General features: G+C 40.4%; 2 protein-coding genes across 3 annotated transcripts; one reads left to right on the top strand and one right to left on the bottom strand.

Moving 5' to 3' along the window:
• Nucleotides 1-282: 282 nt before the first annotated feature.
• On the bottom strand, nt 283-15,392 carry LOC136439419 (cytochrome b-245 light chain-like). Its single transcript, XM_066434858.1, has 7 exons — nt 15,280-15,392; nt 14,765-14,899; nt 8,905-8,971; nt 4,943-5,017; nt 4,237-4,320; nt 2,204-2,285; nt 283-623 (listed from the first exon to the last, which is right to left on the bottom strand). The coding sequence occupies exons 2-7, from the start codon at nt 14,820-14,822 to the stop codon at nt 447-449; spliced, it is 543 nt and encodes a 180-aa protein (XP_066290955.1). The 5' UTR covers nt 14,823-14,899; nt 15,280-15,392; the 3' UTR covers nt 283-446.
• A 238-nt stretch (nt 15,393-15,630) lies between these two features.
• Nucleotides 15,631-26,443, top strand: LOC136439417 (DNA replication factor Cdt1-like). Of its 2 annotated transcripts, none has more exons than XM_066434857.1 (12): nt 15,631-16,054; nt 17,394-17,618; nt 18,757-18,936; nt 19,785-20,171; nt 22,232-22,342; nt 23,147-23,295; nt 23,610-23,822; nt 24,308-24,590; nt 24,865-25,053; nt 25,209-25,334; nt 25,614-25,815; nt 26,161-26,443. In XM_066434857.1, the coding sequence occupies exons 1-12, from the start codon at nt 15,668-15,670 to the stop codon at nt 26,316-26,318; spliced, it is 2,610 nt and encodes an 869-aa protein (XP_066290954.1). In that variant the 5' UTR covers nt 15,631-15,667; the 3' UTR covers nt 26,319-26,443. The 2 variants fall into 2 exon arrangements, with proteins under 2 accessions (XP_066290954.1, XP_066290953.1); XM_066434856.1 differs by having other exon boundaries at nt 22,226-22,342.
• The last annotated feature ends 1,095 nt before the right edge of the window (nt 26,444-27,538 follow it).

Below are 27,538 nucleotides of genomic sequence, written 5' to 3'. Positions count from 1 at the left end.
AAGTCATAAGAATATAGTGTTACTGTTTCCTTTCCCTTACCAATTCAGATTCCCTTTACAACCATGTTAATATGTAGAAAAAAGCAAAGTTACATGCTTAGTAAAGCCAAAATCACACTTTCAACGACCTTCTAACAAATTTGTTGATTGCTTGAAGGTCCCCAAATTTCAAAGCTGTTGAAGAATGAAGCATATTTTTCCCCTCAAAAAATCCACTGTCACATTCAGAGACCTGCAAACATCAGCTGATCCATAGAAACCATGCACTGACCGAGAGGAGACCAGTCATATTTGCCAAAAATATCCCTTTGAGCTCAATAAGACTCCTCTAGTAAGCTATTTTCCTGCTGTGTGATGGCGGCTTTAAAGCATAATTTCAACAGAATTAAGCGAGTCGTACATAGTTTTTCCTACAGCCTATCCTAGTCACAAACAATACTGTAAGGCTAGAGGATGGTCGGATCTCCTTCTGAAGGTTGCGCGGGACGTTTGGGCCGGACGTGGGCCGGCGCCCGCGGGGGCGGCTGTGACGGTGGCTGTGTGATGACTGTCTGGTTGGAAGAAATGGGTGCGCCCTTGGTGTCGATGCCGACTGGCTGCCACTTTTCCCCGTGGAACGCAGCCTGAGGGACAACAAACAGGAACATCAGACAACTCAGGGTGACAGGCCGAACAAAAGATCTAAACAGGAACTTTGCAGCTCCAGCTGTCTTACTGAGGGATGATTCTTGTGGGAAAGATTTCCATTGGCTTAGAGGATTACTCGCTTTCAATATACATATTTTTAGACCTGCTCTTGATGTCACACATCTGAAAGATTAATGCCTGTCAGGAAAGTCTGTAAAACTCCTGATGAATGCGATCAAAACTTTGGTAAGCCATTCTTCCGTATTGGATTGCACTTAAACACTTTGAATATGACAAATCATATGGAAGGCAGGTTAGTGACATTGTTAGCTGATGATGTTCATCAGATAGGATTTTTAGAAAGCAAAGGAGGCTGGTATAGGCTACAAACATGACACCCTTACAACAACAGCACAACAGTAACTGTTCTTTGTCATCTACAACATTTCCTACCTGAAAAAGTCTATAAAATGGATCACAAAAACGTACCCCATGATCTGAGTCTACAATTTGCTTAAGGTAACAGTTTTGTATCATCAAACTGTGTTTTTATGTGAGAACCTGATGGACACAAACAGTAACACCAGAGCTGATCGGGTGAATCAGAGGCGCATTGATTCTGGACAAGTTTCAACCTTCTTTGAACTGTCTTCAGCCTTCAATGCATCAGCGCTATTGCTCGCACATGATTGATTGTTCAACTAGACCCTTGATATTTCACCAATGATGACAAAGCTCTAGAACTAGAGATCAAGGCTTCTTTGATCAAACAGTCCCCTCTTTGTTGAAATTACAGACACGCTGAGCCCCAAGAGAAAATTCAGATCTGCACTTTTAGTTTTAGTAGTCTTTTGATGTATAGCATTGTGTAGCCCACTGATATTTCAAAGGCCATTACGGGACAAAGTCAACACAGCATACATGTACATAGACAGTGTATGTGAAACTCGTACTTTGAATTGCACTGTGAAATTGCTGTGAATGAAGACTTTGCAAAGCCAAAGTTGTGTACTTTCAGTTATGGAGTTGTCTTTCATCTAAGTGAAGAAAACTCTGCCAGAGGCTAGTCACATTTACTGTGCATTTGAACAAAAAGAGTCTCTAACATTAATCAAAGCACACATTGGTAAAGGTCTGCCTGGCTGTTCTGAGACTGTCATTAATAACGGCATCATGAAACAACCACGGGTCGCATGGGTCCCTTCTCTGACGCCACAAGATAATTTTGAAGTTCCTCATACCTACTTCACGGACAGACCTTTGTGCGCACTTTGAGCACATCGCTTTTTCAAATGGATTCCTTGTGAAACTTCTTCAAAACTAAACAACCCCTGGAGATACGGATGTACAGACAAAATTAACTGCGACAAGACCATCTGCTCCTTTCTCTCACAGAAGGCCAATAGTTGGCTCCTTTGATCCAAGGTCTGTAACATTTTACAGGGCTGCAAATGTCAGCATCATAAGGCTAACACTTCGTAGTGCTCCTTTGATCTGAGGTCTGTAACATTTTACAGAGTGGGAAAGATGGCTTAACGGATGATGGCAAGTTAGGGTTGAAGTTTGATGTACCCACCACAAAGTAGATGATGCTAGCGATGAAGAGACCTAGGGCGCCCATGATGGTGGGGAGCTGGAAGCCTGCTGGCACACACAATCTGGAATAGAAGGGGAGATGCTTAGATGTGTCATAATGGTATCATTTATGTTGGTGTCTAAAACACCCATAGAGACAAACCATAAATTCAATTAAATGTTGCAGCATAGCAACGCAGAGTTTACGGTGTCTTTGAGTCCGCGACCGAAGCGACTGAAAAAAACAAATTCAAAAGAGAGCATATGTTGACAGTGTGATGCGTTTTTTCGTTGATAGGTTGCAAACATGAAACCACCACAAAGACTTCACAATTTATGCTACTTAAGTCTGGAACATTTTTGTCCTGAACAGGGAATAGACAGAAGTTCATCATAAAGGACATCACTGGATGCCACCTCGGGATGACATTCTTTTGCGTTAGGTGATGGATTAACCTTCTTCCTTTGCATTTGTTACGGGATTAGGCAGCAGGGAGACGGTTTTAACCGTCTCCCTGCTGCCTAATCCCTAATCCCTGTTATCTTTTAAAAGAGATAACCAGTTATGATAGGAAGACTCCAGGCTTGTCTCAGGTGGAAACACCACATTTAGCTAAATACAACAGAACATATAGAATTGAGAACATATTGAAGTACAGTACATGTATTTAAAAGATGTTGTAGCGTATCTATGCATAGATATATACGATATTACAGAACAGATAGCATGCTCAACAGTACTATAAATTTTCTAATGTATCAAAACATCTTGTTGTTAGCAGTGTCTAAAACTTAAAATAAAGAGATAAGTAATGCATGGCTACATTGCATTCATGTTAAAGGAAACCCAAGCAATATTAGGGCCCAAAAAAATTTTAAAAATCAATTTATTTAGTCATTTCTATACATGATTAGTTCAAACAACACTATCACAATGTAAAGCAACGTCCATGATGCAAAAATATGATGTTGTTATGATGTGAGAACTCACTGAAAGTCGTGGCCAAAGTTTATGTAGGCTCGAAAAACTAAGGGGATCACCCTACGGCACGATTTTGTGCGGTCTTAAAATGCTCAAACTATGAAGTTATTACGCAAATGTGCTAAACAAAGTTAGTAAGTGTCACTACCATAAAGATTTCAGGCCTTTTTTATTTCCTTTTTTTGTGCCCTAATATTACTTTGGTTGCCTTTAACATTACAACTTACAGTTGTCCCTCCCAATTGACTTGCATCAAATGGTGACAAACATGTCAGTTAAAGCCTGGCCACAGTCTGCTGGACTCCCGGGAAATTAATACCACTAACAACAGTCCCTCAGCATTTGGAAATTGAGCCCAAAGTGTACTAACTAGCAGCACTTCTACGTAACTGCTAGTACTGAGTTTGATGACCATCTATCATGTAGACTTTACAGGGACTTCAACATCCCACCAGCACACTACGAGGATTTGTTTGGCTGTATGTGTAAGGTCCCAAGTGGAAAGAAGAACCATGGATGAAGTTCATCTCATCTGTATTACTTATTACCAGCACTGACAGACAAAGAAGGGTAAGGTCCCATGTCCCCTGTCCCCGGAAATGTCATCTTAAACTTTACGAACAAAATGACAAATGCTAGTAAATATTCAACATCACAGACAATGAACACAAATGTCGCAATTTTTTAATTGGATACAGACTGATGAAGAACAACCTTTAGATATAATGTCAACTGAAACAAGTAAATTTTGCTACGGTACAGGTGTTGTAGCAGCTAATACCTGGAACGGGCTCCTAGAGACAGTGTTGAGTACATCACACTATTTAATCAACTTGTAAGAACTCTAAAACTTGTCAGCTACGAGCCCTTGATGGGCCACTGATTTGGTGTACTATATACAGCTTTATAGCCTAAATTGGTCATGAACATTGTTTAACATTCAGTGGATATTGTTCGATAGCATGTTATTGAAACAAAGATGATTTCATAGGAGAGGAAACACCTAGAGCTGTAGGAGAGGTGGGAGGGGGGCGTTCATGAATAATACTTACAGGAGATGGAGGACAAATCTGATGTAGTAGTTACTTGTGATGGTGCCACACGCATGGATCACACGTGTCAAGTACTGCTGATACCTGAAATGGCAGAAAGATAAATTTCTAGAAATCCGTAAATCGTATGAAGGGAGTCCTAATTTTCAAGACTGGTATCCATCCCTCTTATGACTGCCAAGTCTTTAAATTTCATCCTCTCTGCAAATGGGTCTGACCCTGCTTGATAGGAGACTGTTTGACATTAAGACTGTTCTGCCTGAAATATTAGCAAGAGCTCTAATTGGCCCGAGTAAAAGGGTGATACAGCAATCATCATCAAGCTTCACCTGAATCAGGTTACCGAGTGTGTTGGGTGAGTTTGGGCCATTTCTTCACCAAAAAATGAGCAATTTGCGAAAAGGGTGATAGTGATTCGGCGGGTATACTAAGGATAAATACCAGGCCACCAACTGTATCATATTTAAAAAGTGTGGAAATTTTTCCTTGCAGCAATTGCTTTTACTTTCATAAGCAAATTTGAAAAACAACACGCACAAAAGTATCTCAACTTCAAAAACATTTTCTTTGCAGTCTTAACAACACATAAACTGAGAAAGCCATTGCTTAATTGTAATCTACTAGACAAAGTACAAGATACAAGCAGTATATTTGAACTTGTATGCTCCTACTCTAATGATTCTAAAAGTCAAATTTTGACCCTTACCGTCTCTCGATGGAATGGCCCTTCTTCCTCTTACCCCTGGGGTATTCCAAAAGAATGATGAAGATACCCGCCGCTCTGAAAACATCGCTAAGGAACTTGAAAACTGTACAGAGTGCACACCACTACCTTCTTTAAACCATGTCAAGTTCATGAGATATCAAAACTGGAACTTCTTCTGCAATACCATAGACAGTTGCCAGGGGAAGGGCAGGCAACCCCTCCCTGTAAAAATATACTGTTACTGAAACAGCAAGGAAACTTGCTACCCTAGCTATGTGCCGCTAGGAAGGTCTGAACAAACAAACAAACAAACAAAGAAAAAGATAGACAGTCGCCAGTACTGTAGGCTCATAATTGAACCTGCTGTTTGTACCCACATACACACATACCAAGTATCATTAAGACTCGTCTATAACTTGATAAGTTATGCTGTTTACTCATATTCAATACACAGACCCAAAAGCACAACCCTCTTGGCAAAAAAAAAGTCAATGTAGTTGCAAGAACTGTATGACTTGGCAGCTGTGAGCCACCAACATTGCCCATGATTTGGTGTACGTATATGAAAATCTATAGCCTACTGTAGCAATTACCAAACCTTCAGTGGCTATTCCGAACCTTCAGTCACCGACCAGGCTATTGTTCACCAAAGTAAGTTAAAAGAGCAACATTTAACATTCCCATCCATGCCCTGAACCCAAATCTTACTGTCTTCAAATAAAACTTTAGACACATGACTCTCACGTTGTTGTAATTCTATCTCCAACTGGAATAACATATAATCCCTCAGATGCGCATCGCACCTTCAGGGGGAATTTCTGGCCCAATATTTTGGGATATCATCTATATTAAACTTCACTTGCGTAAATGCCAGGGAAGCATGAAATAACATAATACAACTTGGCAATCTCTACATATTCCACTGGCTTATCAGTGGGCAACAGCCTGGTTGAACAGACAATTTGAACAACCCTGTCTTTGATTTATCTTACAGCTAGCTGCCTTGATTCGGGTATTGCCCTCCACGTAGAAGTGTGAAGCAATCTTAGAATGATTAGCTTGAGAACGCACCATTGCTCAGGCCCTGCGGTTGTGATATGAATCTGTTCATTTCTCTATTTTCCAATTCTTTTTTCTACAAACAATACACTTAGCCAGCCATTTCCTTACAAGCCCATTTAGATCCCAATCAACAACAATGTTCTTTATGATAAGGTCCTACATAATACATCTTGGGTCATCTTCTCACCAATTTTTCTACCATTCCTCATCCTGAAAAGATTGTGTATTACAATTGTATGTATTATGCATACTAAGCATCTTTTTGCCCCAGGATGCAGTCTCTCAAATCTCTACATTACAACGGCTATGTCTTAACTTCGCTGACAGCAAGGTACTCAAGTTCTTAGGGTTCAGGCTGCATGGATTTGGAATGGCGGTGAAAAAGGATCACGTGGTACAACCTAAGTTGTCCTACAGACTGTACATCATCAAAATGTGTGGGCAGGAAATCAGCCATAGCTAGCAGTGGAGCACCACAATTTCCTCTTCCTAAGCATCCTTCAGAGTATATCAGGATCATTTGAAGCCAAAAACTATCACCATGTCTTAGATTTAGTCCAGACATAGGGCCAGGTAGTTTCGATATGGGACGTGACCATTCTACAACTCATGACAACAAATTTTGCTTCCGACGATCCTGAGATACTCTGCCACCTCATAGGCTACCGGGTATATCAAGTTAATTAAAAAAACTTCCTTGAACTGAAGGATGCTAGAACAGGAAATTGTGGACCTACCAGAGCTCATTTTAGATGGCCATTTTGATGACATATATTATTACACTCTGTATTTTGGGAATGAGGATGAGAAAAGACACTGTAAGGGAAGCAACTCCTTTAGCAGAGTCGGTCTGAGTAAGGATGGATGGGGAGAAAGAGACAAAAGTAGAACGAGGATAATTCATTTGGTACCAGTAATGGGAGGATACATTGATATATATCATTAACCTACATACATGTTATACAAGAAGCCTGCAAGGCAGTGACATACAGACACAGCAGACTAAAATGCAACCGCAGTCCCATTCTGACTTGATAACAGAATCATTTCTACCAGACGAATGCATCTTTGATGAGAAAAGTGATTCATTATACAGCTTTACTTGTGTCAAAACATGTACATCAATCCCTGCAATTTTGGCAGAATTTATAACTTTAGTAGCGCCACCTGTAGGCTATAGCAGTAAATGCAGAATGATGTATCTCCAAATTTGTTTTGCTCTTTGGTAAAATTTGACCGCTGAGATTCAGAACCAAGGAACAGCAAAAATGTTGCAACGCTTTGACATTGTTTACCATTCAAAACATGTTACAGTATTCACATCATGAAAGATGTAGATATCAACTACAACACAGCTACAAGGTGACCCCATATCAGACTCCAAGTGGTACAGAATAGACCCAGATTTTACAGCAAAATGAGTCAGATTACTGTAAATAATGAAATTTTCCTCATGGTTTTATGTTTGAGGTTTTGTGTTGAACTGTTCACTGCTAACTTAAAAGCACTGCAAAAAATTTTGTTCACTCTTCTACCCGCCTACTCCCTTTTCTAAACACTACATGTAATATACATTGTACAGTTACGGTCAGTATCATGATGTTTTGGAGGCATCCGTTACCGTGAATACACATGAAAGTGATAATTTGAAAGTACTATTCAGAGAGCAGTACTAGTACTCTATATTGATCAGTGACAGTTGATTAGACCAGTACGCTGAAAGTGATACTGATAGATGTGTCCATCTACAGACAGGAACTTTGCCAAGTCACCAGTACATGTTGGTGAGAGGCTAAGCGATCTTGGTTTCCAACTGGCTGTTTGTAATGGTGTTTCCATTTAACATGACTGTAGCGCTGCTATTGTTTGACCTGCAAACTTAAAACCACAGTGAAGACTCCCTTTTCTCCCAAACAACGAAACTGATTCCCAGTTGTGCCAGTCTGTCTCCTGTAACTTGGAAAACTCCTGAGAAGTTGTGGGGGTGTGATAAGTATGAAGATCTAAGCCATGTGCATGACAGTGCATGTATGCATGACTGCGTGTGGATTACTGTTTAAGTCAAAGAGAAGGGAAAGGCAAACTTTTATCTGGGACTGGTGCCAACATGTTGTCAAGTACAAAATGTGCACCATACATCTTCAAGAAACTTGATGCAACGTAAACGTCCATTGCCATAATTGAATCTTCCTTGTAATAGATAAAAGTCTGTGGGAGTGTCATACATTTAAAGTGGGTGCCATGACATATTTGTGATGAGTCACGGCTCATCATACACATTTATGCGGGATTTATGTAAATTAAAGCTTCAAAACACTCACCTGCAACCTGCAATTTGCAGCAAATTTTGTTGTTGTCTAGATTGCAGGAAAGAATATAAGGTCACCTTTGGTGCGCATACCTCTAGGATTACTGAATATAGATGCTGCATTGAGAAGATCTTTATTTGTGGCAGAATTATGAGAGTTGGCGTTTTTGTAAGCTTACAGTAGCTTGAAACTAAGAGTTTTTATTGTGCATTACAATGAAGCTGATTGGCAGTGTAATGAAGCTTGTGTTGTGGTAATGAGGAGCAATGGCTTCTGTATCTGCATAAATTCTCTCCAAAGTGAAAGTAAAAATTCTAACAACTTGCAATAGTGCAGAATCTAATCATTTCCACTTTTGTCACACCCTACCATCACTCCAAATATGAAACCAATCCATCCAGCCGTTCTTGAGTTATCTCGTTCACTAAAATAAAACTGGTAAAAGACACCAACATCTTAACAGAGGTAATAATTTCTAGCATACCATATCTCTTGAAAACAATTGGACCATGCTAGCTATTTTGCAAGCCATGTAATGTGATGCTATGTATTCTTTATGATATAAAGTTAGTTGAGTATGAGCAAGGATACACTGAATACGCAGCAATCTCCCATCTGTTGAAGCCAGTCAGCCCGATGATTCCCCCGGTGAGCATCACTGAAAGACAGAAATTATAGCAACAATGTTAGGACAAACATGTAGCAACATCATATGCCATAATAGTCAGCAAATTGACTATGGGCATTAAGAAGAAGAAGAAGGATCTTTCTTTAACAATCACTTTCAATCTGGAAAGACCATGGAAGTTTGGAAATCAACTGAATTCTATTTAAGCTTTGTGTTTTTACTAGCTCAAAGTGATGTCACGTTTTACTTTCAGTATTTTTTCTGCATTTCTGTATCGTCATTGTTGCTGTAGTCTTTGTTTGTATTGTATGATAGTATGGAATCCAGGAAAATTCACGGTTTATTAGCGGTGTGCTTATATTAATGAGTATCTAAATTAAGTACATACCACAGTATATCACGGTACCTTTCTTCCTGTCACAACAGTTATACACTCGTCTGGTATAATCATATACAGTGGTAGAAATACTTTTTTTCAGTGTTCTGCAATATTGCAGAATGTCAAAATTTTTTTCTGCAATTTGAAAATATTTTCTGCAAATACACAAGACACCTTCTCAACTTGATAATGCCTATATATACTTATATTTACATCATATCTAGCTTTGCAACATTGCTGTTATTCTTTATTCTCACTCTATCTTTAAATTTTACTAGCAAAATTTGAAACAGGAATAACATACATGTGCGTGAAAAATATTCAAATGAATAGCGAAAATTGCAACAGCAAAAGCGTATCTATTCAATATTAATCAAATCAAATATTTGTTTATAATTTAAGAATGTGTATTAAAATTTTGAAAAATTCAACAACCTGCCTGAAAAGGGGGAAAAGAACATTATATCCCTGCAAGGAATACGTGCTCTGATGCGTAATGTTAGATCGCACGACCCGTGGTAACAAAAATCACAGCCACGGCTCACGGAAAAAATTACAAGATTTGAAAAAATCGAGAAAATAATGAAAAATTCAAAAATAAAGAAACCTCACGCAAACCTTGCCCTCTGCGTAATTTTATTTTTTATAAATTTGAAAAATTGCTATCGGTTTTAAACATCGGACTCCGAGTTCGAACAATCGGCCCTCAAGACGGCCCGGGGATGTTATTGTTTTTCACGTGGGCGCCCCTCTCCCCACTGTCTCGGCACAGGAGGAAATGTCCCGCCTTCTCCACGCAAGGCGGTGCTCTAGATCTATCTGAGTAGTTCTCAACTTCATCGCTGCCATCTGGGCTTGAAGGACCACGGACTAATGTAGCAGCCACCGTTTCGTTCCTTCTGCCATCGCGCCTATGCCCCGAGTTCATGATCAGGCCCCGAAGAAATTGCATGCTTGCGACATAGTAGAAACATCCGGGAATTGTTTTCCCGACTTTTGCCGACCTCGAGATCGTGACCGCGGAGATTAGCGAGGGTTGACGGAAATGCACGAAATTGACATTTTCTCACATGATTCGTCTCCGAAGTTATCACGGAAAGGGTCGAAACCCCCCGAAAAAACTGACCTCAAGTAGCACCAGGCAGTCGGAACGCACCGAAACGCCGCCATCTTGCGCGGCGGTGTGGGTTTCAGTTTATATCTGCAGCGCCGCTAGTTTGCTTACTTGTAAGTCTATATAAATTATAATCTCCTGAATTGAGAGCCATTGAATCCCGAGTCTGATTTTTTTCTTCTGCAAAATTGCAGATTGTTTAATTTTTCTTCTGCAATCTTGAAAATCATTATGCATTTTGCAGATTGCAGATGGGTATTTCGAACGCTGATATATGACTTACTAGTAGGCCAAAGGAAGTAAATTCTATGGATGACATCCTGTGCGAATTCCAAATCTAATGCATGAGCGCGAAAAAAATGGACGAAAAAAACGATGCCTAGCTGTTCAAAATTGAAGCGAAAAAACATGGTATCGCAGCCAACAAGTCTTTTATTCCTGTATTCAAGATCTAGAAGTACAGAAAGTGACACTCGTGTGGTAGCTATAGCCTAGTATCACTACCACTATACTCAAGGATACTACACTTTTGTCACATCTACAACGACACATGTACCATTTTGAAACTAGTTTCACTTACACTTTGGGCTACCTTAATAGCGTCACTTCTACAACTAGCTCTCTGGCAACACTCAAAGTGCTGCCAGAGAGGAGTGATATTTTGTCCTCTTTTTTTTCAAAATCAGGCAAAATTAGTCTGCACGTGGATGTCATCCATAAAATTTACTTGCTGTGTGCCGTGTCAATGCTGTAGACTTTTTGTACTTTAAAGAGATTTTTCAGATCCAGTACAAGTGTCTTTCCTAATCTAAAGCAAAGAGCATGATATTCAGCAACTTCAATATGGAACTCTGGTTGGCAGAGACTAATGTAGTCACAAGCGTATTTCTATTACCAATTTCAAATGATCTTTTCAGAACTGTCATCTCTGAATGTATTTCAAAAGAGCTTTCAGAACTGTCATCTCTGAATGTATTTTAAAAGAGCAGCCTTCCTTTTTTGTTTGCATCAGTAGTTCACCACTGTTGAGCATCTACATAAATGTAAAGGTTAGCGGAAATACTTGGGCGTTAGCATGCATGACAAGCCATCAGCACCGCTAATTCAATTTGGTGGTTCTCAGATTAGATTCAAAAGAAAATTATGCTAAACTTGAAGATCAACATAAAAACTGACAACATAAAAAGTTTGTACCTTGATACACACAGATTCAGCGAGTGAATGAAGTCAAATTCAAGTTTCAATCCCAGCCCTCTGTCATCATCTTGACAACTTGCTAAATTCTTACTTTGGTACGAACCAAGAAAATAGATTGATCTTGGTCCTAGTTTCAAATTCAGTAAATTCAAAGAGAACCCCAGCTCTCGGGTCTTTTGTAAGGAATCATAAGAATGTCTAGATGCTGAGACAGTACACACAAAACAAGTACTTTCTGACACATTTAGCACTTTTCGTAACTATACCAGTACTGCACTTTGCGTGCAGTCACAGTATAATACTAGTCAACCAGCTTACTGCACAAGTATGCCTGCAGTCACGACATGATATTTGTTAACCAGCTTCCTGGCACGCTGTTTTCTTGTGTATAAGACAGGGCGACAAGGCTGAGAACTTTCCATTGTACCACCTGGCTTCCCAAAGGTCACAGGTGACACCTTCAATAGCTGCAGCCATGTATGCATGACAGTTTGTACTGGAGATGATCCAGTTCAAGCTGAAGCTATTTTTCAACATATACAAGACATTCAAAGAAGATAATTTACCCTCAGGCCTAGGCACATCAGCGCTTACATGTACACCATGTAGCTGTCTCCACATCTGTTAATGTTGCACCCTTATGTTTTGTACCGGCATACTTCCTTCCCACAGTACAGTTAACATTACTTAAAATTCTTTCAACAGTTGCATGTCTTCTTTTGAGCAAGGAAAAGCATAAGTTTATGACCATGTTTGTCATACCACCATACGTAACGTTAATACTAGTAGTTCGGACAATGTAAACAATGAATAAAAAAATTACTGTAACTGTCGAAGTGACTAAGGCTAAAAAAAAACCCAGTAATTTGAAGAGGTTTGAGTTATCATGAACTTTATTCACAACACTATCAAGTCACATACTAGAACCTTCTTCGTAGAAGTGCACTATACTGAATATGAAAATGTTATCTTGAGCTGTGATCCATAGAATTGTTATTGATATTGAGTATGAGTCAGCAACAAGGGAAATGATTCACTTCTATATACATTTAGTATCTATTTCCAAGAACTTCACTCCCTTCATGCGATAAGGGTAAATCTATGGCCAAGTGGACCTTTGCCAACACAATGTTTTTGGAATCAGTTACATTTTGTACCAGTTAAAGACAATGCCTTTGAGGCTTTGACTGTCTTGTATGACAATTTCTTTCACATACACATCAGCAAAGTATGATGTTATGGTCAAAAAATTTAAATGTGAAATATCATCCCATTTGCAACTGGAATCAATGCAATTAGATATTTTCAAGGACACACTCTGCTTAGTTCCAATTAACATAAACATAAAAACATGAGATGTTTTAGTTTGCTTATAAATTGGCAGATGATGCTACTAGTATATGCACTGCAGCTTTTAATATATCTCTTATTTAACTAAAATAACTTATAGTCAGTTGTGCTTAATGGAGATTTTACGGTAATATTTGGTTGTACAGCTGTAAGTTTGATTTAATTAACATTACAGTTGACATTGCATTCTACTAGTTTCGTTCTTACCTGGAAAAAAGAAAAACTGGAGTCTCGATTCAAAATACTATACTACATGTATGAATAATGTTATGGGAATGGGGTTGTGGTATCATGAGTGTGTTAAACGTTTGTGTCTTGCTCAAAATTCCTGTATTTGCCCCCCTCCCTCTCTCCCTCTGCCAGGTGCTATTCCAGACTGTCGTTTAGGCCGGGGTATCGTATAAAGTGCGCAGACAAATGGGCTATGCAGATATGCAGCGAGAAAAAAAAATATATGCAGCTCCCACTGTACTACAACAAAAAACACACAGTGTGATAGCCAAAAACAATGTGAACTACTGAAAGGTTATCTAACGCATAGGGATGTCTCTGGGATATTCTGTGCACAACATTGGTGGGAGGGGGGCAGGCAGACAGACAGTCCTGTCCACACTCACCCTGACCACTGATGATAGCCTGCTCGTTAGCCCACATGACCCACTCGATTTCTGCATACTCCACTTCATCTATGTATATGTAAAGGTAGAGACTGCGATCTGGCACAAGTAGTGATTTTACCAGTAGAGATTGTGACCATGGTCTCTACCAGTACAATCAGCAGTTCTACTGGTAGAGACCATGATCAGAGTCTCTGCTGGTAGAAAAATCAGATGTGACCACAACCTGTACACTTTACTCGCTATTTGGTGATTCTGGTGGTAGAGATTACAAAATATAATCCTCATCTCTACTAGCAGAGACTTTGATAACGATGGATTCTGCCAACATGTCTTTAGAACTAAAAGATCAAGATCCTTAAACTGAGCTTTATAACATAGAAGACACCACCAATTTCTGTGGTCCTGAAGATACATAAGTTGAGTTCATACCATTGGCCTTTGTTGTCTGAATATTCCCAGCTGTCATGGAGTATGGTAACACTCATTGTGCATGTATAAACTACAGTCCAAGCCAACTGCCCCCCCCCTCCTCCAAATATTGGATACCGTACATATTACTCAATTGTGAGTGTTATCTAAGAAACAAAACACTATACTACATACAAGTTACAACTGTATCAGGTTGATATGCACACCACATCTAGATACAAAAGCTAGTTGCAATCTTTGGAAGGTTTTTTTGCTTGATAACACTTGCACTAGCACCATATATAGATTTATTGGTTATTGCTTATCGTTGTAATGTAAACATTGTCATGAACATTCTTTGTCATCTCCAAACAGATGCAGATCTTCAGTTTTATGTGAATATAGTACAACACTTCCTTCTACGTAAAGCGAAGAGTAAAACGTACACTACTCATTGACATGATGTATTATATGCAGCAAAAGCAATGTTCTTTGTTTGGTTTTAACAGTAAACAGGACATTTTGGGTGCCAATTACAGTCCAATTTTTTATGTCAATGCTGACTTAACAAGTCCACTTCTATGTCAGGAATGTTACATATAACATTTATAAGATAGACCACATAGTTTACTGACTAACAAATGGTGTGTTGGTGCAGGAAACCTACCTAATGAATAGGGATATCTAAGGATATTTAGTACACAACACTTATGGGGGAGGGGGGCATGATATAACTTGTCAGATGAAAAACTTACCCCAGGCACTAATGATGGCCTGTTCGTTAGCCCACATAGCCCACTCGATTTGCCCCATCTTGTCTCCTCCTCCTTCCCGCTAGCGTGTGGGGAACGTCGTCTATGAAGAGGGTTTCCTTTCTGTTTCTTCCTGGCCTACACAGAAGCAGACAGGAAATGAGCTAAGCTTACCCCGAAAAAAAAAAAACACAACAATGAAGTGACGTCACGCGGGTGGGAACTGTGGGGTACATGTTGTAACTGCGCGGACGCTATTGGCCGCTGGTGAGATTGCGTTGGCTTTACGTCGAGAATCTCAATAAGAAAGGTATAAGAAAGAAAGGTATAATCTGTTTGTGACGGCAAGCACATTTGGTGACGACAAACACATAACGTTATACACAATAGTGAAGTTACTTTTGAGACAAACACATAAACAACAGCAAAGTTTCAGGTCATACCTATTGTAATCTTGACGCAGGGGTTAGGTTATATGTTATGTTTAATAGAGCCTCGCCCATATTTTGTGCACGTACCTTTAGTATAATGTTCAATTCTAAAGCACAAAATTTGGCGACTCCCTCATCTTTGGTAAGGTGAAGCCGGCCACAGTACGTTGACCCCTGGACATGTCAGGGTCTATCGGGTTTTCTGATTGGCCCAAAATTATTATGGCTGTTGCACTCGCTATGATAGGGGGTTTCAAAGATTTTTAAGTATCTATGATATTAACAAAATTTTCTGTATGATTATATCAAAACCGATGCAAATAATCTTTTGGTAGTTTTGTAATTAGCATAGATATTTAGTTATGAATTATCCACACACTTTGGGCAAATAATTTTACCACAACTTTTCCTTATGGTTTCGTCCAATCAGCTGACCACATTTGGCGCGAAAATTCGGCGTGGTCTAGACTTCAAGATGGCGCAGGCTAGGGTCACCGAATTTTACTCTTCCCGTAAAAGATCTGTAGTGCCGCAGTCTTCAAAGCGCAGGAAAGTCCAACGACTGGAGGATGGTACACAAGAATCCGTAGCATCTGAGAAAGAGGCAGTCGTTGCGCCGAAGACGCGCACTAGAGCTAGAGCTAAAGTTGCATTGTCCTTTGCCCTTGTCGAACTAGAAAGGGGTGACTCCAAAATGGCCGCTGCCATCTCACCCGAAGAAACAACGCCCAAAACCAAATCCTTGCAGGGAACGCAGTCCAGAAAGAAGACACAGAAGTCTACAACCCGGAAGACTCGGCAAACAGCACGAACAAAATTAGAAAAACGTCTGGAAGACACAGTTATTGGGAAGGCGTTCGAGGTATGCTGAGTATTTGTGTTTTTAAAAAAAACGGAAAGGTGTAACGTTGGGTAACATAAATTCGCGGGGTACTTAAATTCGCGATTTTTCGAAAACGGCGTATTTAGGGATATGTGCTACATGCAAAATCAGTTATAACGCCAGCAATGCAAAGCAGATAGACTAACATATTCAGAACACCGGCTGAAAAGCTTCGATAACCATGCATTAGAAGTTGGCGACGTCAAAAACTCTCCGTCCCTTATTGACAGAGTCTGGGGGCTTCGTGGGAGAATCACCCAGCACGGTTGTTCGCTGGTTTATAAGACAAATGTCACATCTCCTGCCTGCTAAACACAATTATTTATAAGACAACTTATTACAATCTCTTTTGCTAACCTGCAACTGGATTCTAAGTGTGATCAATCATCAAAACTCCTCTCTGTTGCTACAACCTACGGCACATGTATTTTCCCGCCGCCATATTGTTAACCAGAATCCTGTTGTCAAGCAGACGACAAAGGTTTGTGAGGAACACTTTTTTGTCTAAATGCTGCGTGTGATAGTGGACTGAGGAAGATATTTTCCTCAAAGTTTGCTCCTAACACAACAAGGAACACATGGACATAGTAGTATTACCATTTCTACGGCATCCAGCTAACTTTCCATGAATAATGTAACGTTACACGTTGCCCGATGATGACGATGGGCCGACTTTGAGTGAAGTTCTACCGACTCAACACACGGGTTGTTCCCGAACTGGCCTGATGTGTGCGGTACGGCCGTTTTTTCGTGTATTTTTTTTACTTGGACACGTCTATATCCATAGCACTCTCCTCAATCCAAGGATGGAACGAATAGCTGCTGTATAAAATGTGATTAGCGGTAAGATATTGAAGACGAATCTTCTCTCCCGAATTAATGTGCCCCCCTGTCCGACAGCACCGTTATTGTGCGTGCAGCGGACGGTAGTTTCAAGTTGAAATATTATGGTGTCAGCACGACTAGAGACAAAATCTACCATATATATGATTAGTGCAAAGATAGTACATGATACTGACAGAATTATAGAAAAAAAGGATGGTTTATTGTTCTGCTAGATTGATTTCAGTCAACCATTATCGGAAAAATCCCGAATTTATGTTACCCAACGTTAGTCTGCAAAGATAGGAGGGGGCACAGTTTTGGGCTTCATACATATTTGGTAATTAACATTTTTTTATGTACAATGCAATTTACTGTTGTAACTATATGAATATTGGTTGCTAAAATACAACTTTTTTGTGTGCGAAAAATGTCAACAAGATTCTTGACCAAAAATACATTTATCATTTTTATGCATGTTATTTTTTCCCCTTAGTTTGCAGGGCAGAAGAAAGACAGTCCAAGTGCCCAGTCCACTGGAGAAGCTAACTCTGACAGGAGTGAAGATCCAGCGAAGACGTGTGATGACAACACATCTACATCAGCACCTCGCACGCCCACCAAGAGAGGGGCAGGCCCCGGCACCAGCTCAGATACTCTACGCAAAAGGAAGAAGCTCGCTTCAACTAGCACTGAGGCCACACTGTTTGACTGTATGAAGGTAGATAACTGACCAAGTGTTCAGATAAGCACTTGAAGCAACTTGACGCCACGCTACCAAAATGCTCCCTAATTCCTTCCCAGAATAAGTTTGATAGTAGGATAGAGTTCAATTCGTTGTCAATTTCTGAAGCTCGGTGTCAAGATATTTACTATTTTCAAGGATTTTTCCCCTAGTAAAATTTGAGGTCTATCAACCTATTATTTAGCCAATTCCCGGTTTGGACCGCACATGTGTGTGGGTAATATATCAAACTTGAATGCCCAATGATATTGCCCGGCCCCAACTTGGGCATTCAACTTTGATGTATTGCATCATGCTGCATAAGCACAGTTTAACCTTTAGCATACTGAATTATCCATTTAGCACCCCAGTCTTTATTGGGTACAGAGTTTGCCAGCAGGGAGGTTAAATTGTGAACTAGCAATTTGTCTACTTGCCTGGGAGATGGAATGGAGGGCAGTTTTACATGATGCATATACTGAACTCACTGCAGTCCTCGGGCTAATCTTCTGTAACCAGCAATTCATCTCTTTTGATGTCAACCTAACTGTATGTGAATTTTGGAAAAGTAGCTGAGGATAATGTACCTCACACAAGTTCAGCCACCTTTGGTGCAAAGTGTTGCACTTCACATTGTGTAAGGTACATTAACCACAGCTACTTTTCCATGAGCCATTTAGAGACAAAAAGGAACATCACTTTAAAACTACTTAAAAAAGTAGTTAAAAAAGTAACATTTCATTTCATTACCTATGGTTACCGAAGATAATGCGTGACTGTTTTAGTACGCAGATGAAGGTTAGACATCCAGATAATAAGATATGCCAAATAACAGTTATAGTAAATGGGTGCTTTCACAGTCTGCAAGAACTACAATAAAACCAGACTACTCTTTGTGCACCAAATGTTACTGATGCAAACGCCATTCGCTTGGTTGGTTGGTCATAAAAGAATCTGAATACCCGACATGCACTATATGTAATAACTTCAGCTGTTGAAGTAAACTTTTCCATTAAGACCTGATTTTGAGACAGACTTGACTTTCTCTATAAAATTACCTACAATTTAAGAGTGCCACTGTAATGGTATAATTCCAGTCTTTTCTGTTTATCTCATACACTTCTTCTTATTACAGGAAGGGACTCCTAAAAAGGGCTTCAGGTTCCAGATGGCTGAGTCGAGTGGAGAGGAGGAACAGAAGTGCATTAGGGTGCCAGCCAGGAGGAAACTGGCGATGAAGCGAGGCAAGAAAATCACCAGTGAAGCAGACAACACCACATCAAAGACAGTTCCAGACTGCGCACAGCCCCAAGAGGTAATTGTATAGTCTTCTGTGGTTGGAAGGTCTCTAATTCAAACTATCCATTCATCCTCTTTTATCCAACGAATGCGTCTGTTCTCTCTAGCACCTTGGCCCAGTCACAGGTATTAACTCTTTGTTTGCCAACTTGAGTGATGAAACTATTCACGTTTCATGAAAGACAGAGACGCTTGGAAAGGCAGAGTGGATAGTTTCTGGGCCAGTAGCTCAATGATAAACTTCCTAAGTAAAGCTATTCTGGGTATATTAAACATATGTGATTTCTTCTGCATTGATACCAGTACACACTTTAATTTCAGTTTAGCTGTGTGTCCCTTATCAGTAAACCAATTTGAATGTTGTAGGGAACATGAGACTGGTGTTAGTCTACCTAAGTATTAGCACAGACTTGTAAATACCAGGAACTTGATAGCAAACCCCCTTTAAATGTCGCAACATTGAACGTAATCCAGAAATATGAGAATTTTAATCTTGTGGAGTTGAGGTTATTGTTTGAGCCAGCTATTCTTAGTAATGTTTTATAAACTTATGGAGGATCACTTGAGTAAAAGCATTTCTTGTGAATTGTTGCTCAAGAGTCAAGGCATTTATGTCATGATATATGCTGTTCTCTCATATCAGACTAAGGGAGAGTTATTGCAGAAGAAGTTAAACGATTCCGCTGCAGGCTAGTATTACAAAGTACATGTGCTTGGTCCTATTAGTTGTTTCTAAGCTATGCCAAGCTTGGTTTAACACTGCTGGCAATGACAGCTTGTAACATTTATTTTATCATCTGTGAAGGGTATTATCAACGCCTTTGTGTGAGGAAAGTTTTACCTGAGCTGACTTTTTGGTTACAGGTGGTGCAGTCTTCACCGCGCAAGTCCAGAAGCAAGGCTAAACAAAAGGCTGCCGAGACTGTGAAAGATAATTCTCACAATAAGAAGTCATCAGAAACATCCAGAGCAGAAGACAGTCAGAAAGAGGATGGTGAGGAAGTAGTAGACACTCCAACAGCAGTGAAAACCCCAGCTGTCAAGTCAGCAAAGTCTCGCTCATCACAGCAGCCAAGCACCCCCCTAGCCCAGCCCAAGCGCCCCGCGGTGACCATGTCCCCCTCCCCCTGTACCCCCTCCCAGTCCCCCGGAGGCAGCAGGACCCCCCTGAGCGACAGGGTGAGAGAAGCCATCAAGCAGGGTAGTCTGTCATCCAGTCCAAAACTTTCATCACCGGTCAAAAAGGATAAGGTAGGTTATGGATGGGTCAAGCATCATTTTTGTCCAAGGTCTTACTATGTTAATCTTAACTATGTAACATTGGACAGGACTGTTTGAATGTTGATGGAGGTGGTTTGCCGGCCAAGTTTGACTGTATTGTTGTTTCAAGAGGTGCATTTTTGTAGAGGAAGGGTGGGGGTATCAGCAGAATGGGAATTAAGGGAGAGTATTGTTGGAAAGCACAGCTTTCAAATCACATTTCCAACCAGATGGAAAAAAGATAGATAAGTACAGGGTTCGGCCATCTTTGTTCTTCACTTTTTGGAGAAATTCTGGAAGAATTCTTTGACCTACACTTTGTTTCTACTGGAAACAACATTATCATGCACATCACATTTCCAACCAGATGGAAGAAAGGTCGATAAGTTTATGGTGTGGCAAACTTTGTTCTTCCTTCACATGTTTTTTTCTGGAAGAATTCTGGAAGAATTCCTTGACCTAATCTTTGTGTTTCTATTGGATGGACACCAAGAAGGATAAGTGCATACGTTTGGCTGCTGTGGTCGACAGGTTTGGAAGCATTTTCAGCGTGATTTTACAGTACGTTGATCCCTCAGGCCCTTCTACTGCGAGGCGCTCTCCCACCTTGAACTTCAGTTGAATAGACTGGTGTGAACTTTCCGCACTTGCCATAACTAAGGCTGACTTGTCTAAACTTGGCTGTGCATTGGAGTGTAGTTTCAGCAGATGTTGCCCCCAGAAAACTGAACTGTGTGGCATTGGGCTCATCTGTATGTTAACTGTTCCTGCATGTTCAAGTTCAGCTGGAAACGTTAGCCCAAATGACGGTATACCGAGACCCGGGGTTAATTCGCATCAGAGCAGATGCATTTAGGGGTCACAACCTCAGGCATGCTTTACTGCTGTATTCATTAGTCATAGGCCTGGAAATACCGCCTACTTGTACAGCTTATACCGCCTTTCCATTGAGGGACCAAATATCTTATCACTATCAGTAGTTGAACGAATTTCATTGGTGAAGAAGTGTATGTTGTAAGTTTTTGTGTGTTTTTGTCTTGGATCACATTCATTTTATCAAGTCATAGGTCACACAAATCCAATTTTGGTCATTCAACAGTCTCCATCCAGTGGGTGTAGAAGTGCATATATAAGTTTTGTTTCCTGTACAGGACGTTACCTCTAAAATGCTTAACAAAGAATCAACATGATTTCCTAACGCGTCTCATAATTTTGTATCAATTTTGAGTCTCCTTCGACAAAACATGGTTGGTATGATTAGTTTACTTGTTACCAATGCAGGTATGAAAGATATTTCGAGCCCTGACTTCAGTCATTGACTTGTTTGGCTAATTTGTTTGAGGAATGTGTTAACCCCTGCATGTTGAAGTGAACTGCCAGACTAATGTTGGGTGGAAAATTCTGACCCCAGTGCCACTTGAGAGAAGCAGATAGGTTCATTAGTGTGTGCAAGGCCATAATCACCTCTGGCCCCTGCTGTACATACTAGTAGTACGCTGTTTTATCTAATTAGTATCTTCACGTCAAAGTCACAGACGCTGCATTAGTTGTATTGGGTCAAGTCAGGTGGTGAGGGAGACACAAAGAGCTAACAAGATGATGTTAAGGCAACAGCTTGAATCTCGCCTAACCTTTAGTGACCTTTGAGGTTATGGTGGTGCATAAAAGTGTAAAGCAGTCGATCCTCAATTGAGGTAAAGCTTGATTTTTTTAAAAGTAGCAGGCAGTGCAATGATGCTTGTAAGTTGCAGAACCCCAAAAAATAGTTGCTTGAGATACACAGAAAAAATTAAAAATTGATTAGCATGCTATCATGAATAAGCATGATAAACAGCATGGATCTTAACAGTAGGTTCCTTTTCTTATATATCATATTATATGTTTCCGTATTATTCAGATCTGTGGTACTATGATGCTTTCCTTTTGGTATTTTTTAATATTTTCCACACTAGGTTGTACTCTTGTTGGTCATAATGTAATTCTTTGGAAAAAACAATATACACTGTGTGTATTCTTATCTAGTCTTGTTTTGTTTCCTTTATAAGTCACAGACCACCAGCAGAAGATCCTCCGGTGTGCATGAACTACAGAGACGACTTGCCCGTGTGCAAGAGGAAGCTGCCAAGGTCAAAGCCAAGGAGAAGACCATGACACGAACAGAGGTAAGGGGCATTTGACATCCTTGAATTCCATACTAGTATCAACCCACTGTAAATTTAGAAATTTTTGTTGTTGTGTTCTTAAGTTGGAAATTTAAGTGGTGCCTGCAAAGTCTTCCATTTTGTCCCTCCTATTGATTTTTACACTGCCAAAAAAATTAGATGCTGCAAATTGAACTGAATTTACAGTATAAATTTATTCTTCCAGTTTCAGTCCAATCATCAGTGGAGCTGATTAGAAACACAATGTTCTGAAACTTTGGTCAGTCAATCGATAATACCAAGTTTGGAGTGACCAATCAGCCTGGGTTGATTTGTCTAGAGTCCCAGATGAAGGTCTGAGGTTAATGTAATGAGACATAGATGTCACGCAGGAGACGTACAAATCTATAATACATCTGTGTGGGCTGCCTTTGTAATATCTGCTGGGATTAGTACTGAGCCACAAATAAACATGATGCATGTCATTAGGTAAAAGGGCAAAGATCCCATGGCCTTTTAGAGGTCACAGGGGCAGTGGGTTGTTATACAATGTGTTGAGGGTATGGTATTGGAAGGTGGAGCCCCTGGACAACAACTGAAGTCAGGTACCCAGTTACAAATGTGTAGGGCAAGGATTTCATGTAAACTGCCTTTCCTAAGGACATGTCTGGCTCAGTGCAGCCAGGAATCAAACCCCAGACCTTTCAATCCAGTGTCTGCTAACCTCACCACTCGGCTGTCGAGGAACAAAGTCTGCGATTACGTTGAGTGTCTATCAACCAAAATGTGTTCCTTGTCAGTGACTGTATGTTTTTGTCGTTCTAGCTGCGAGAAAAGCTGATCAAGTCTGGACAGTTGTCTTCTCTTCAACAACACATGAAGTCTATTCAGGAGGGGGCAGAAAAACTCAAAGCTGACAAGTCTAAACAGAAACAGGTGCAATCAAGCTCAAGCAAGGAGACAACAGAAGAAAGGTGTGAGGTTATTTTTAATCGCTGGACTCACATTCTTACAAGAATAAGTCAATCAATGACAGCATGAACTAAAAGCAAAAGTTGCTGAATATTTGACAGTTAAAAGTTGTGAAGCGGCATGGTGCAGTTCCTGTGTGATCTGCTAGGTGTCCCCCATTGTATAGGATGTAGTGTCATGTCATCTACTGTGACCCTTTTAATTCAGGTCCTCTCAGGGGTCACTATAGGTTTGACTGTACTGTGTTTTACATTTCTGCCAAATTTTTGCATGTACCACTGTATGTGCATAGTGATATCAGATTCTGCAATTACAGCAGTGACCACCAGGTGGTGCCAGCGTACGAGCGACACCACCACCTGGCCACGGCAGTCCCTCCCCCGCCGGCGTCGCTCGGCCTGCCGTACCAGTACAAGCTGCTGGCGGAGATGTTCCGCAGCATGGACACCGTGGTCAGCATCCTGCACAACAGGGAGGAGCTGGCCACCTTCCAGAAGCTGAAGAACGCTGTACAGGAGATGTGCCGCAAGTACGCTATATTTGAATTATTTTGACCAGGCCTCTCCCTGAACAATAGAATAATGGTGCAGCACCACCTTGTTATCTAAGCACTGGATTTTGAAATATGGATACTGTAATTCACTTTATCTTCACGGTAGAAAATTTCATGGTGTAAGGAAAATGGACATTTTCACTGAGCTTTAACTTAACGGTGGTGGTGCTTTACATAACGGATATGTGAAGGAATCATTAATGATAACAACAGGGTTTTTTTCATTGTGGTGATAAGTTCACAGTACAGAGGTGACCGTGAAAACCATGCACATAAAGTTGCAGTGAAAGAAACAAGAATTACAGTAATTTTTCGTAAGCTCTTAACTTTGAAATCCCAGATATGCAGTTGAAGAGTTTGAGACCTAAGTACAGGTGCTGGTATAAAATCTATGGTTTGTGTAGAAAGACCGGGTGTTTGCTGCTGGTATGTTATGTTTCTATTCCATATTTGTTGCGTAGGAGGTTTGAAACACACCACATGGGCCAGATCAAAACCGTGTTTCCATCGGCTTACGTCTTCCGCCAAGAGAAGGTCAGCCAGTCCTGGCAGAGTCAAGGAGACAAGAAGACTCGTTATCAGCTCACGGTGCAGGCCAACTTGGACGGCCAGTCCAGTGGAGACGCAAGTGTCTCACGAAAGCCTGCTACCCAGGCTAGAGCGTCCTTTTCCTCCTCGCAGTTGATAAACCGAAGGAACATCTTTCAGACCAACCTGGTCAACATTGTGAAGGAACACCACAGGGTGAGCAAAGACAATGGCATTTGTGTGTTTGTTTGTTTGTCTGTTTTTTTGTTAACTGTTAAAGACCAGTACTGATACTGAAGTAACTCCACTGAAGCTTCATAATTATAACCCAAATGTCAGTTTTAATCATAAGAATGAAAACATTTTTTTTGTTGTAACTAGTTATACCTTGTAGTCTTTTCTGTTTTATTGGTCAGTGAATTATGTACACCATTTTGCCTTCGATGTTAGCTGACTACTTGTGTACTGATTCCCTTCCTGCCACATTCAGAGGTTTATCCAGACCCTCGCTCCCTCCCCATCTGTGTCTGATGCTGCCCTGACCAAGTGGCATCCCAAGTTTCCACTGGACAAGGTACCAGACGTCGAGCCGTCCCCACTACCACTGCCGCCCAACGTGCAGAAGTACTCCACTGCTCAAGACGTCTTGGACCAGGCCAGGGGCAAAATCCTCCCGAGGGTGAGGGGTTCTCTTTGATCAGCAGATTCTTTGCTGACTTGACTCTTGAGACTTGTTTTTGACTTGCTCTGTCTGCCTCTGTAGTTCCAGCAATGACCACAAGGTGGGGCTAATAATTGACTTTTTCGTCTTTTGTTTAAAACCTCACAATGTAGGTGAAGAAGGCCCTACAGAAGGTTGCACTACTCTCACCCAAGGACACAGACAAGCCCAAGTCCAACACTCTAACAGCTGCTTCCACCCCTGCCAATAAAGTTGCACCTATGAGTCTACTGGAGAGGGTAGGTGTCATTCATTTGTCTTCTTCATTTGTAATATTTGACATATATAAAGAATTGCTAGCAACTTGTAACATTTGCAAGTGGACTCAAGAAGATCCACACTTACCATGTGTTGTATTCTGTGTTTTTTCTTGTAGAGGTTGCTATTGCTGTTGGTCTTTTATACAATAGACTTGTTACTGTTCTACTTAGGATTATAGACTGACTCTTGGCTTCTTGTAAGCTGATGCCCCACAGGAATGATGAGTTACAAAGTAACCCCAATTGCTTTGACTACAGATCCGTGCCAAAGAGGCTGCCAAAGCAGAGAAGTTCATGACAAGAGATGCCGGCCAAGATAGGAAAACAGCCATGATTGGACGTCTGCCTGACCTGGCGCGTATCTTGAGGACGTACTTTGTGACGGAGAAGAAGCCGGCGGTCCCCATCGAGTCTGCTGTCAAGAAGATGTCTGAGAGCTACAGATCTGTCCTGTCCTCAGGTAGACTTTCTGGGTCTCTGCTAGGAGTTGTAGTTTCAGCGATATTCAATGCCTCCCACACAGCATGCATTTAGTTTCCCAGTGCTTTTATTTTGTGAAGGGCAAAGTTGAGAGTGTCAGGAAGTTGAGTTCAGAGTTAGTAGAATAATTCATTTTTCAACCTTGGCTGACAGCTGCCAGGTTTTCTAAGTTTTTGTGTTGAGTATACATAACCAGCTGCTGCGCTTTGCTCGTGATGCTGGTGTACTACAACAATTAGAGTTGTTTTTCTCTTTGATGCTGATGCCGAATTCTCAAATAAAACTACACTTCCCATTGCTTACCCCTTCCTGGTGTTTATTCCAGGTGAGTCCGAGGCCCACCTGAAACTGCTGACAGAGCTGGCTCCTGATTGGTTATCAGTAGTGAAGATCAGTAAAGGCACTTTTCTGAAGATGGACAGGAACCAAGACATCAACATCATTGTGGACAAACTGAACAAAGCACTTCAGGACAGCATGTAATACTTTTATTTAAATGTGATTGAGGATAGGCGAATCCCGTTTGACATCCTTAAGCACAGCTAGCGTTGTGTTAAGATATTGTCCAAGACAGGTTACTAATTGACTTTTATGGGATGAGTGCAAATGTAAAGTCAGTGTAGAATGTTCTGTGTTCTGTTCTAGCTATTTCGTGTTAGAACTGCAACATAGGGGAGTAGATGACTGCAAAAATTTCAGTTTGTTAAGGTAGATACATGTTTGTTGTAGTTTGTGTTAACTGTTTATAGTTTAGATTCCAATGAAGATTTTAACCTTTTTCAAGGGCAATGTAGGAAGTGTAACCCAATTAGGAAGGAGAGAGGTATAAGATGGGATATATTTTTCTTGAGATCGAAACTGTTTTTTTCCCCATTATCAGTCACATGCAGACCCCCTTTGTTTCCTCTTCCCTTTACCAGTTGGGTTTCACTTCTTGCATTGTGTTACCTCTTTTATTTTACATTTTAGTCATCCTTTGTTTTTAAATCTGCCAGGAAATATAGTTGTGCTGTTTTCACTGATATCATGATTAGCAATACCTTTTTTAATTATGTTTTGTAAGATTTAGATATGTTTCAGTGGACCATGATAGATTTTAAAGGGGGTGGTTAGAATGAATTTCGAATGAGCAATGTGTGTACATAGTATTTTACTTTGTGCTAGGTCTACATTCTTGTGCATTCACTTTTATTCATTGTAACATATGTGGATCTTATTTACTTTCATTTTAAGCCCCTCCCCATGATCATGACCCATCCATAAGCACAACAATCAGGGGTACATCTTGCAACCTCTTTTCTCATGAACACATGTAACTCCACAAGCTTAATATTTGTATGAAACGTACTCCAGTCATATGCAGACAACTGTATTGCTCAGAAAACCAGGTGTAATAATTATGGTAATTTGTCTCCCATGTACAGTCTTGTATAATGATAGGAATGGCAGTAAGTTGTTAATGCCCATGTGTTACCTGTAAATGTTTTTCAGAAACTTTGTGAAGTCAAAATTTTGCCATGTTTACAACTGTTGAAGATCAAATCTTGACAGTCCTTATCATTCATATACTAGGCAATGAAGCAATAAATTCCAGTTGATGCTTCTTAATTTTTTAAAGTTTTGTTGATTTATTACATTTGAAGATTTTCTTTGGAGATTTACCACATTTGTGGAAGGGTTGACATAACAGGTGACGATCACTT

The sequence above is a fragment of the Branchiostoma lanceolatum genome, chromosome 7, assembly GCF_035083965.1.
Source record: "Branchiostoma lanceolatum isolate klBraLanc5 chromosome 7, klBraLanc5.hap2, whole genome shotgun sequence".
Classification (NCBI taxonomy): Eukaryota; Metazoa; Chordata; class Leptocardii; order Amphioxiformes; family Branchiostomatidae; genus Branchiostoma; species Branchiostoma lanceolatum.
This window is presented reverse-complemented; position numbering and strand designations above follow the sequence as displayed.